This window comes from Ctenocephalides felis, unplaced genomic scaffold (assembly GCF_003426905.1).
Source record: "Ctenocephalides felis isolate EL2017-DRISC unplaced genomic scaffold, ASM342690v1 CF-g0.4_SCAFFOLD_01886, whole genome shotgun sequence".
In the NCBI taxonomy this organism is placed as follows: domain Eukaryota; kingdom Metazoa; phylum Arthropoda; class Insecta; order Siphonaptera; family Pulicidae; genus Ctenocephalides; species Ctenocephalides felis.
Genome location: NW_020538040.1, coordinates 185,110,551 through 185,124,438, shown reverse-complemented (window position 1 = coordinate 185,124,438; position 13,888 = coordinate 185,110,551). Strand labels below are relative to the sequence as shown.

The 13,888-nt window shown below is 30.8% G+C and overlaps 1 protein-coding gene and 1 pseudogene across 1 annotated transcript; one reads left to right on the top strand and one right to left on the bottom strand.

Moving 5' to 3' along the window:
* The first annotated feature begins 2,260 nt into the window (after window positions 1-2,260).
* Window positions 2,261-9,236, top strand: LOC113376384 (annotated as a pseudogene).
* A 1,868-nt stretch (window positions 9,237-11,104) lies between these two features.
* Window positions 11,105-13,297, bottom strand: LOC113377882 (PHD finger protein 23-like). The gene is made up of 5 exons (XM_026618329.1): window positions 13,160-13,297; window positions 12,937-12,974; window positions 12,629-12,724; window positions 12,398-12,521; window positions 11,105-11,786 (listed from the first exon to the last, which is right to left on the bottom strand). Coding segments are annotated over exons 1-5 (516 nt in total). The 5' UTR covers window positions 13,161-13,297; the 3' UTR covers window positions 11,105-11,529.
* Window positions 13,298-13,888: the final 591 nt, after the last annotated feature.

The window sequence follows — 13,888 nt, the reverse complement described above, 5'->3', positions numbered from 1 at the left end:
TAACTGTGCCAAACCTTAATAAAAGCTCAATTATCTTCCTTCCATCATTTTGTAAGTGCCTTGTATTTACAGTATTGTTTTCTATATTTTCTGTATCCTGAAAATAAAATAAAATCATTAGTTTATTTTGTAATAGTAATAAAGTAGGATGAAGTGTGATTGTTTTGAATTACATTATATATCTTTTTAAAATACACTGATTTTGTATACGCAATACCTATTGGTAAGAAATGAGAAAACAATTTTAAGTTAACAAGTAATTTATTAACTAGATAACATTCAATTAAAAACTTTATAATATATATACTAAGCATAATGCATTTATCATTATAATGATATGTTTTAGAACTTCATATCCAAACAATTGGAACTATTTTGATTTGCAAGATGATTTGAACGCCTAATCGCACAGTAAATACATGACATTTTGATAGTATTTAGTAGCATTTTATATGAAAATTGGAACGTAACATAGCCTTGCTATAACATTGATCTATTGCTAAGTCCGATACAATAATAGTAGTAGTAGTTATCCATAAATAATAGCTTTCGATAAATATGGTTTCAATAGATTCATAACCACAAAATCCACTACAGATTAAAAATGACTCTCCTTTGATACTTTGCTTTTATATGTGAATGCATTGAGATAATAGCCATCGTATGTGCAAAGTTCGTAGAATTTAATCCCATACTTATTTTTTGCAGCATTATTGACTCATCTAATGGTAAACTTTCTCTAGGCTTTATATGCGACTTGAAACGAACCATTTACAAGTTTCAGAAAATTAAAATCCTTAGATAGTCTGTCATTTATTGCTACGGATTCACAGTTCAAACAACGCAACAGCTGTTCTAATCTCCTAAATTTGGATGGTAATATGATAGAGCAAGTTTGAACAAACTTCTGGCGTCAGTATTGGAGACTGCAACAAACAAAGCCCAAAAAATACTTTTGTTTCATCAAGATTCGTTTTTTTGAAGCTTTGTAATTTGTTTTCATAATTATTTGTGCATCAAATAATTAAATCCATTTTTATTTGATTCCAAATTTTATCGAAAATCTCCTTCGGCGTTTTACAGTTTATAACATCATTAGCTATACCCACTGAAGACCAACCAAAGTCTTGAATATCTGTAGTATCTTCATTCCATAGCGTGTCTGAGTTATGTATCACATTTTCAATATTGACATTGGCAGTATTCACCAAATCAGAAGATGATGATGTTGAAAAATTAGGGGTACTCTTCCGTGCATTTTCATTCAATAAATCCTAGTCCAAAACCTATCACAAAACTCTTCTTTAAATTCATTTCTTTCATTTTCAATTATTTCAATAATACACTTACCTGTATCTTCATCTAAATCAGTGTCACTGAAAAATTCCAAAACCCGTCTACGCTTCTTATATGAAATCATTTTTCTTCGTAAATCGAAAAACTGGTGTTTTCACTTTGATCTCAAATATCACAGTAAACCATTGTACCATGTAGAATTTTTGCGACGCTTTGATTGTTTTTCACAACAATACCTTGTGCGAAATTGTCGTAAATTCATTGCTCGATGCAAATGCTATAGCATCCACGTCATTATGATAAGATGATACAAAAATACCTAAAGAATCAGTTATTCATTACCTTGACAGGTAAAATAATTACAAAAACGTAAGGTTATAAAAGATAATTGACTTGATAATTTGAATGCTATAGCATTCATGCCATGCTGCACCACAATGAAAATGAATGCTATAGCATTCGAGTCCGCGAACGTGTTAAGATAATGCAATCGGTTAAAATGGCGTTTCGAGACGATTCAGCTCGGTTTAGTTCAGTTCTGACAGTTCGGTTTTTCGTATAGTCGTATTCGTATTCGGGCGTGCAGAAACGTAGAGCGTCCGTAGCATCGTCCGTAACGTAGCATCGTTCGTAGTCGCAGTCGTAGCCGTAGTTCGTAGCGGCCATAGTGAGAGAGCGCAGATCGGTGCGAAGCGATGATGCCAATGCCTGCGCTGTATAAAGCACTCACGAAAAATACAAGCATTTTCAAGATATTGATTTTTCAGAAACATTCGTTGAACCAATCACGAAGTTGTGAATATTTTTATAGGGTGAGGTTTTGATGGTGTATTCTGTCAGTTAAGGATTTTTATGGAACAAAATGTATTAAAATAAGTTGTGACTGCGTTAGTTAAAGTGTCTGTGATATAGTTTCGTGACAATTAGTACATGGTTTGTGATAATTTCTACAGTAAAAGCATCAATGCAAGTTGCTACATTATTTAGGGAAACGGCTACCCTTCTCGGTGCTAGTATGGAACCAGGAGGAGGCCTGCAAGATGTTCAAGGAATGCCAATGGGCATGAATTCAAATGAAAACATGCCCGTATTAGACACACAAATGCATCATCCTTATAAAATGTGAGATATCTTTGTTTACAATTTATCTTATACGCTTTATATCAACTGTCATTATGTCATTGCTCCGAATTGTGTTGAGATAGCACATACTGATAAGCAAAAGCTCATATCGGATTTTCAAGATATTTACATTGTTACAGTTCATTATTTAACAATCTTTATGCAAAATATCTTTTCTAAAAGGATGTACACGTATGTAAACATATATACTCTAACAGAATCATTTTAGAAGACTCTAGAAAATATAGTACCTGTATGTATACATACCTACATACATATGTATATATATATATATATATATATATATATGTGTGTGTGTGTGTATGTGTGTTTCTTTTTATAGTGTTTTCCACCATAACAATTTTAATAAAAATATAATAATATATAATTATAAATACATATCTGAGTATACACACTATATATATATATATATATATATATATATATATCTATATATCTATATATATATTAAAATTTTGATAATTTGGATGTTGAGATATGTGAGAATCAGTCTTCAGGGCAATACATCAATTAAAAACTTGTATGACTTTTAAAACATTTTTATTGTTTCCATACGTTTCGACACATTGTTTCGTGCCATATTCAATGGACTCTAGTTTGAAAGCACAGATAGAAATTATTAATTAAAACTAATTTATAAGAAATTTTCTTATAAATTAGTTTTAATTAATAATTTTTATCTGTGCTTTCAAACTAGAGTCCACTGAAGATGACACAAAACAATGTGTCGAAACGTATGGAAACAATAAAAATGTTATAAGTTCATACAAGTTTTTAATTGATGTATTGCCCTGAAGACTGATTCTCATATATATATATATATACAAATCCAGGATTTTTCAATAAATTATTCATATATTTTTTTTCCGAACAATTAATCCAATAAATAAAAAAAACTATTAGTTTTTAGTATATGTTTAATTACGTTTCGGAACTATAAACGTTCCACCATCTGACAATTTATTTTTGAAAGAAAAACCTGATGTTGTTGGAATGTATGTAGTTCCGAAACGTCGTAATTAAACATCTGCAAAAACTAATTGATTTTTATTTATTAGCATAGATAAAGAAATATATTATTTATTGGATTATTTGTTCAGAAAAGAATCATATAAACATATAGGTACATATATACACACATACAATTATATCAAACAAGTGTTGCAGAGTGAGTTTTATTGTTGCCATGTTATAATGATGAGTGAAGTGAAAATATATTTGTAGTGGCATAAATGGTTCGAAATATTATAAATTTTTAAGCTTCACTTATATTTAGTAAATTTATTTATTAATAATAATAAATTTATATATTATTCAAATAAATTACACGATTTTAGAGATTGTTAGACTTTTATTGCACGTACTCGCGATTTCCATTTTGCATTATAAATTATAAGATATTTGAAAAAATAAGATCTATTACGTATATGCCGCACAAAAATTTTAGAATCTATAATTTGGTACTCTACTATTTCATTATTTTAATTTTAAAAGAATTTATTGAAACCTTCAATAATTTTGCCAGGGATACGTTTATATTAACAAACCCATATAATAATAATATTTATTTTAAATATTTATCTATAAATATTTATTTTAAAAATACTCGTGTTTATAATTAAACAATTAATTTTGATATTATTATTACATTTAGAAATTACTAAATACGATTTAAATTTATTTGTATTTACAGAATTTTAATTTTGTTGAAGTTTCGCTATACAAATATTTTTACTTTGTAATTATTTAAGGCAATTTAAATGCCCAGATTGCATATAAATATATACTTAAATTTGAGTACATATATTTGAGACGATTTCCCAGGCATCAAACCAAAAACATTTCCTATACTTAAGTAAGCGTATTACATAGATAAATAAGCATGGCGTATTATGCGGGATAGGGACAATTTGTTTCATAGCCGGCGTTTGATGCGAGAAATCGTATTAAGTATGATCGGCTTAACAGTGTGTGTGTGTGCGTGTATTAACCCATTCCACTCGGATGCCGCCGCAAAATTAATATAAATCTCGGAATTCGCAAGTGGAAAGAGTTAAGAATTGTTAATTCTTAAACCTTGGAGAGCATAACATCTAGTAAAAAGAGAAGGTAAAGATTTTAAAGCTATCTTTCCAAATAATAGATCCACTGATGATAGAACTGTCTGAAAATAAAGATGCTTTGAAGTCTTATTCCCTTTCTTGTTCATTGTTATATAATTACTACTACTACTATTCACATTTATACACTTTCATACAGTTTTCTTTTCAAACTTCTGCTTAAATTCTTCTTGATCCTGAGTTTCGGCTTCCAATTCCCTGTCCTTTCTCCTCTTGTGTAAAGCATCAGTCATATTCATTCTTCCTTGTTCTTCAGTCGTTCTAATTTCAATAATCTGCATTTTTCTTCTTTACAATCCTTTCAGTCATACTTTCAATCATCTATCCATTCTTCTTCTTCCTGGGCTTTTAGTCCTTCTATTTCACCTTCAAAGACGGTCGTGCAGCACCATAATTCGAAACTCTCAATTTCAAGAGCTATTTTGGAGTTCATATCTCTGATCCGAACAGGGCTATATATATACATTATACACAAACACACACATACACACACATATATATATATATAAATATATAAATAAATATATATATATATATATATATACGAGGTCTGTTCAAAAAGTACCCGGAATTTTCGTTTTTTCAAAAAAATATTTTTATTCGTCTACATTAATGTGGTCCCCTTCAAAGTAGTCCCCCCCAGATATAACACTTATGCCAGCGTTTTTTCCAATTTTCGAAGCACCCTTGATATTCACTTTTTGATATGTCCTTGAGCACTCTCAGCGATTTTCTTCAATCGAGGAAACCGCCGTCCTTCATGGGTCCTTCAACTTTGGGAATAGGAAAAAGTCACACGGAGCCATATCTGGTGAATTTTTGCACTTGCAACACTTTATTCATTTTTTACGCAAAATTTAATACAATTCTTTGACTTTTCAATTCTTCCATTGTAAAAATCGCCGAGCTCAGAAAAACACGTCGAACCTTAGCGACTACCACAGACAAAGTAAACAGTGAATATAGCATCATCATACTTTAGTGGCATGTATACCAACACAATAAAAAAAAAATTTTGACAATCGGACACTCCAGACCCGCGAAATTTAATTATTAGTAATTCCGGGTACTTTTTGAACACACCTCGTATCTGGTGCACACTTGCATACTTGTAGTTATAAGTATAATTCGTAACCAGTTAACGTGATTGATGAGTATACTCGTCATGGAGAAGTGGCAGAAATTTGTGTATTGGCGAGTATACTCGTCATGCGCATAAATGTTTGACCATTGCTATTTATATTGCAATGTTTGAAAAATTAAAAACAACAAATATTCTCAAAGTAACATTTTACTTCGACTGACGACACAAATTTATATGCACAGCCCAATGCGCCATAGTTAATTAGCAAAAATACAGCTATATACAACTATCCTGGTAATAAATTTAATGCAACATTTAATTCTCTTCAGAATATCATCCGTGAAAGCTGAGCCACTGGACGATGGCTACGAAACGAGCGCCGATATAACATCGTCTCACCACTTATCAAACGTGAAATGTAAGCACCCCGTCAGCAACAACGACCCTTATAACTTCGTTGACGACGAATTGGCTGACGTTCACGCGAACAACGTTAACCATTCGCAAATGATATCGCCCGTGCACCAGGCACATCAGCGCAACCCCGTTGACATCGAAAACTTGATGCCTAGTCCCAAAAAACGAGGCCGGAAGAAAAAAAATAAACAAGATACAGGGTAAGCAGTAACACCCCGGTATACATTTATATATATATATATATATATATATATATATATATATATATATATATAAAGTAACACCCCGGTCAACGCGAAGGCTACGATCCATCAGAGTAGTTTGCCAAAAAGGCATCTAACGTAGTAAGTTAAAAAGTGGATAAATTATTTCTAACACTCCAAGTAAATTTTGAAAAATAAAATAAAATTGCTCTTGAATCCTTTCGCTACGATAGTGTTTCAACACTGCTGTACAATCCGAAATGGTTAATTTCAGAATCTATTTCCAAACACCATTGAATGTTCTTCTTGCTTTTTATCGAAATCACTATATTTCGATGTCAATATTTTTGTTTCCTTCTTGCTCAGTTAATTGCTTCAAAGCGGGGTATTACTGTATATTATATAATTCGCAAATGTACATTTTTTTCACAAGCTATTGCCTTTTTACAATTTAATTTCTAATTAACTTACTCTGTCATTGTTAATATAATTTACATAATTATATAGTTTTAAGCTTATAAAAATTATGTGCCTTTTGAATTTCGTATTATTATTTTGATTATATTTATTTGGTATATTTTTTGAGTGTTTATAATCTTTCAGTTTAAACAGAAATAAAATTTACTGTTATTATTATTAATGGCAGTATTGCTCACTATATTTCAAAGTGATTCTTGACGTGATTAATTTGTACTCAATACAGTATGGATATTGATGGAATGGTTGTTGGACCAACACCCATCATCAAAGAGAGGAAGAAACATGATCGGTTTAATGGAATGCCAGAGGAAGAGGTATCAAAAAGAACTTTACCCGATCACTTAACTCCCAATTTAGATATTATAATCGTAAGTTAAATGCATTTTAATTAATCCGGCCAACAGTATAATCATCAGAGCGTTTTATTCAACAGATTGGGATAAATCCAGGACTGTTTGCAGCTTACAAAGGTCACCATTACGCTGGACCGGGTAATCATTTTTGGAAATGTCTGTACCTGTCGGGCTTAACTGCCGAGCAAATGACCGCAGACGAGGATTATAAACTATTACAAATCGGAATAGGTTTCACAAATATGGTTCAAAGGGCAACAAAAGGTAGTGCGGATTTAACACGGAAAGAAATCAAAGAAGGAAGCCAAATACTCTTAGAGAAATTACAACATTTTAAACCAAAGATTGCTGTTTTCAATGGCAAATTGATTTTTGAGGTGTTTTCCGGAAAAAAGGACTTCAATTTTGGACGACAACCTGATCTGGTCGATGGCACTAATACGGTTTGTACAATTCACATATATTTATTTGATAAAAAAAACAAGAACAATTAATTGATTATTAAGAGAGAAGACTGAATGAATTGTTTGTGCGTTTTTTTTTTTCATTTTTAAAGTCACTCCTTCCATTAATTTATAACCAAATATATATTTATCTTTATGTATATTTATCTGTTTCAGTATATGTGGGTTATGCCATCATCAAGCGCAAGGTGTGCTCAACTTCCACGCGCTGCAGATAAAGTGCCATTCTATGCTGCACTTAAAAAATTTCGAGATTATTTGAATGGTATGGTAGCAAGTATAGACGAATCAGAAATAGTATTCAGTGAATCAAAACTGAAAATGTGTGATGATATTAAAGGAGAGACAGACTTATATCCCGACTGCACTGGAGACTTTATAGATATTAGCAATAATTCTCTAGGAAAAAAAGATCCACTTGGTAAAAAGAAACGTGGGCGGCCCAAAAAAGTTAAGGTCGAAGGAGAAACGCCTAAACAAACACAGCCCCGTAAACCCGCATCATCAGCGAACAATAATTTGCCAAAAAAGAAGAGGGGTCGACCAAAAAAGATCAAACCTGAAGATAGTAGTAGTAACTATATATGCTTAGATCAAAATAATTCATCAATGATGAAATGTTTTTCATCTCCCTTACCGATGCAGTCACCTACAAATTTTTGCCAAATGAACATCAACACAAATAATCATCATAATAATTCATCAACTCCCGGAACACCAGTAGGCTATTCCAATATGAATAATTTGGGCATAACGCATCAGCCCTACACTCAATCGCCGCAGCCACAATCGCAATCTTTCACTCATTCGGATCTATCTTCGGAAATTAGTGCCGCAATATCATCTGAGCACTTGGAATCGCCATCACCAACATCCCCAGCCTGGGTCCTCCAGATTTCGATCCGCCGACAAATATGCCGACTGAGGACACGACCGAATGCAGATTCTCCAGCCCTGCCCCATCCACGGTCAGTGAGCATCCACCGGCCTCGGCGCCGCAAATTCCACACAGCTATTCAAATTATCGTCCCTATACTAATGAAAACGAAAGCTATTCCCAAGCATCGGCGCAGGGACCGGAACCATCATCGGAATACAAATTGCAAGACGTCACTTCTAAAAGTCTTTCCGGTTTAGAGTCGCTCGTAGATCAAATTCCAAGTATCGCCGATGGTGAAGGCGTAGTTCATAATACAGCTTTAAATAATAATGAAAATAATGATCAATATATACCTAGTGCATATCCAGTTAGCTCATCAATGAACAGTTCAACACCTTCCATCAGCCACTATCCAGCTTCAAATTACGCTATGAGTAGCGCCGGATACGGCAACCTACCCGTCCCATCGAACTCGTTTTCCGTTAGTAGCCTGTCGTCGAATTACAGTCCATTGAATTCGAGTATTCCTCCGTACGGTAACTTGATGGGAACACCTTCGTATATGGATTCTCATGTTCCAGTGCCGGTGACGCCACTATATCCCTACGGCCAGCAGTACGCCGGCTACGGGCACGTCGCGCCGCACGTCCCTCCGTCTTCGATCCACGTACCAGGCTCAAACTATCCATATTATAATACGGCTTACGGCGGCCACACGCAGGCGCCGCCTGCGCCTAGTTATTTGCCTAATATGTTCGACCGTATTAAACCTGATATAGGATATGGTGGTTTTTGATAAATCTTTATACAATAAGTGTTCTAAACTGATGTTCTTATGTCTAATAAATTACTGTTTCTACTCCGATCTACACAGACTTACACAGGGTAAAATGGAGTGATAACTATTGTGTATAATTGGAATCTTTTGATTATTGTTTATAGGCAGAGCCAAATGTGTGCATATATGGACAATGTTATTAAAATGTAATAATTTACGTCAGTGAATGTTTTTAGACTTAAAAAAAAATCCAGTGAAGTTGTATTATATATTCCTCATAGAGTTAAAAAAACTCATTCTGATCCAATAAGTCTTTAATGTTTCATATTCAAAGATAATGTAATGAATTTGAGAAATAAATAATTTGTTCTAATATCTGTGTTCCAATTAATACTCAATTTTAACAGTAAATATACAGTGCTGGTATAAAAATAGACAAATAAATTAATATTTCAAAATACAATTAAAATAGTTGTACATATTTGAATGTACAAATTTATTTTACTTAATATTATACAATGTTATTCAAAGATGTATCAATCATGAAAAACCTGCCTCAATTTATCAAAAATTAATCATTTCTGATAATCCTATAAAAATCTTGGGTATGTACATGCTCTTTTATGAATTTATTTAAAAATGAATTACAAAATGCTTTATTCCATCTAATGTACCAAAATATAATTATATCACAATGAATATATGCGCAATTATGATTTAACAACATTTTTATTGCTACATTCAAATAAAAGCTATGGCAAACTCATTTTTCAAATAAAATTCTTGAATCAAGTAGTACACTAGACAATTTGCTAATTTAAAATGATACACTAATTTAAAATGGTATTTACTAATTTAAAATGATATCAACTAATTTAAAATGATACATACTAATTTAAAATGATATTTACAATTATGTATGACTAAATGATAAAAATAATTCTCACTGGAAACTTGCAATCATAGTGCATTTGACCAATCACTAAAAATAGTCGACTAGTGCTATGTTGTACAAATTCACACAATATAAAAAATATCCCCAATAACATATCAACAGTAAAATATTTTAAATTGCTATATTTTTTTAAATCAATAAAAGGCAAGGATTTTTTTCTACATAAAAATATTAAAATAACCACCTGGGTTTGTACATATTTTTTTAAACATAAAAAAGAAACTTCAAGAAGTTTTTATATCAACAATTTGTCTAAATTATTTTATTTGATTGATTTAAATGCGATATAGACAATCTTACAATATATATTAATGAACTTAATCTGCTTGTACATAATCCCAAAAATAAATTATTATCTCTAAAATGAAGAATCCAAAAAAATGTAGTTTTTCTATTATTATTTTAGATCAAATCAATTGCACATTTTAATAGATGGCAATCCACTAACACAATTATTTATTGTTTGAATAATTTTTCGTAACATAACGATTAATAAAGACACAAGATTTTACACAGCCAAAATCTTAATATTAATAAAACAACGGCTACATTACGAAAATTTTACAAAAACTACATTTTTACAATAATTAAAATATATCTCTATATTGAAAACCTTATGTGTAGCAACTATTTCAAAAATACAAAATATTTTTTGAATTAGAAAATATACACACATATGCTCACATACATACTGAAATCAGCTTTATGTAAGTATCATTTACCAGAAACAATCAGACAAAGTTTTAATGTACATATACATACAAGCATGTCATGTATCTCATAGAAGTTCTTTCAATAAATTAAACAAAAACTAAACCAACATGAAAAATATAATAACATTATGAACAATTGAATGCTTCACTTTCCTGAAGACAAAATCACAAAATTTTTGATCATAATGCCAACATCTATACAATTTTCTCATTCTATGAATTAAATAAGTTTTAATTTACACTAGGATTTTTCAGTATTCTTAACAGGAAAACAAATATTGAAATGAATAAACTTGTTCTATAACTTTCGTATCTAAACTACTTAAGAATAATAAAAAAATGAATGAAGTATCTCACTTGAAATGTAGATCCTGCAGATCTGTAGTGATGCATCAACCTTTTCAATGCCATAAAAAATCACAAAAGTAAGATTTACTTCTGTATATAAAAAAACAGCACAAAATTTTAAAACTAATAAAGCCAAACATTGTTGTCAAAATGGAACGTTTCCAATTATGCAAATAATTGATTATCAGCAATAATTAAGAATAGCATATGACAAAATATTCACATTCATAATCATTACGGCCAAAGGCTAATATCACATTTTGTACAAGGTTTTTATATAAGATACTGATTATCTCTATAAACTTACACGCTTTTTACGTCTAGATGTAGGCTTGAAATGCATGGAAGAAGCTGAATGAATGGATGAAATCCCAGATTGTTTACTTTTACATTTCTGACATGAGAAAATATCTGGAATATTGTTCTTTTTCACTTTTGCACAAGATAAATGGAGCCATGTTAGGCAAATCGAGCACTCTATCATCGGTCTTGCTGCGAAAGGCTTTCCACAATAACATGTAACAGTATTATAGGATTCAACATCAATAGTTTCTAAAAACAGAATAATATATTGTTACTCACCTACTTGTATGAATAAAAAATTACAAAACCTAAAACAAATGATATTCAATAAAGTATTAAGAATAATATGATTTTCATTTATATAAATAACTCTCCATTGAACACAGTCACTATATGCGCATGTTAGAAGATAGTATACACTCACAAAGCTTGTTTATACATTTATTTTATCAGAGTTTCTATAATGCTGAGTGTTCCTATAACAAGTTTTATGAATAAATAAGAAACATATATTAAATCAATATTATTTTCATAGTACAAAAATAGATGTAAGCATAAACGTAATATTGAATGCACAAACTATGCATTTTTGAAAAAAATAGAATTGATTACATATTGAAAGTTGTCAGATTCTGTTATACAGAACTAGTTCGCAAAGCACAAATAATTTGTATGTTGAAAACACAATGCTTCAAAAAGCATTTGTCGCACTGTATCACTTGAAATAAAATTTCAGCTGTCAAACTAAACAAAGTTCACAGACTAACTGATAATAATGAGGCTACTAAGAACTGGAGTCTCTAACATCAAATCATGGCATTGCATACTAAATGTTTAGACCTGTATCTGTCATTACATACCTGATTCATTTCCAGTATCATCATCCAACGACAAGTTCTTATCTTCAGGAATTGAACTGTGAGTAGATTCAGATGTCATACTACCTGAGCTGTCGATTGGACTAATAGCTGAGTGACGTAGTTCCTAAAATAACAAAATTCAATTGACTATTAAATAAATTTTATTACAACAAATTTGTAATTCCTAAGCACAAATTTCGACAATTTGGTTCATTAGCAAGTTCTACCTACCTCTTGCCTAGTCATCTCATAGTTTTCGTGTTCTAATACTATTTGACAGAATGTGTAAAAATCATCACTGGTGCGCGGCCTTTTGTTGTGTGGAACCTAAAATTATTTATGCAAATATTATATTAATCAATATAACTTTCCAAATAGTAGTAAATAGATAAATTAGCCAATTAGAAAAATTACATACAAGTTGTAACAAGTTTATATGAAGCAGTATTTTACATCAGATTTGGTAATGTTAGATAAAGTAGATAAATGCAAGAAAATATAAAGTAATATAGATACTACATATACTAAAAGCTACTTACTATGGAGTCCACTTGATCAGTATGGGTGACTTTTGACACTAAAACATTTAAGGCAAACATTAATAAAAAAAATATCAAGGTCGATACAATGTGTGAATATGCGAATTTCTACGTTATTAAAACGAAAAACGAATTAATAATAAATTCATAATATTAGATAAATTATGTAATGATAGACATCAAAACAAGACAGTTTCAAAAATATATTCAAAAAATTACTTACTAATGAATATAAACGTAAGCCTATTTTTATAAATTCACATAAGATACAACAATTTGTGAAAAACTTTGATTACTACATCGAAATGCTTGGAAAAAAAAATACTTAAGAAAACTTAAAATCCTTAAAATAACCACAACAGTTCTATCACGTAAAATATATGGATATCAGTATTGCCAGTGGGCAATGAATTTTATTTCTTGCCTGATGTAGCGGAAAAGTTTTTTTGTAAAAAGATCCCGAGGTAATTCTGTACAACTTTGGCAACCCTAGATAAAAGAATAGTAATTAATCATGATTGGTTAAATGTCAGCATTGAATGTATGAATTATTTAACATCCTAATTTAAGATATTCTACTACTCTTTTAACAAAAATTACAGAACCTACATGGGAAAAATATGCTGCACCGCACAATTCTTTAACAAAAGTGGGTTTAAATGACTAAACATTATTTGGAAGTGTAAGTGATTAAATATTTCATATCCGGTTTTAATAACAATATCATTAAGATGTAATGTAATTAAGAAATTGCGGATTGTCTACATAATATTTTTACCTTCTGAAGTAATATGTCAACAAGCTTCGCGTCATGTTTAAATTTTATTATAAATACAAATATACACACAAAACATTTATATATATTGTTAGCCGACTATTGGCTAATTATAAACACAACATAACTCGTACTTTTAATCACTGAACATAATTATACATTTATCCACAAAATAAA

Bases quoted from the DNA above. Each gene is read 5' to 3' on its own strand.
- LOC113377882 (XM_026618329.1), bottom strand. The intron at 12,725-12,936 runs GTAAGTAGCTTT...AAATAATTTTAG, and splicing joins CTGATCAAGTGGACTCCATA to GTTCCACACAACAAAAGGCC. The intron at 12,522-12,628 runs GTAGGTAGAACT...TTGTTATTTTAG, and splicing joins ATGAGATGACTAGGCAAGAG to GAACTACGTCACTCAGCTAT.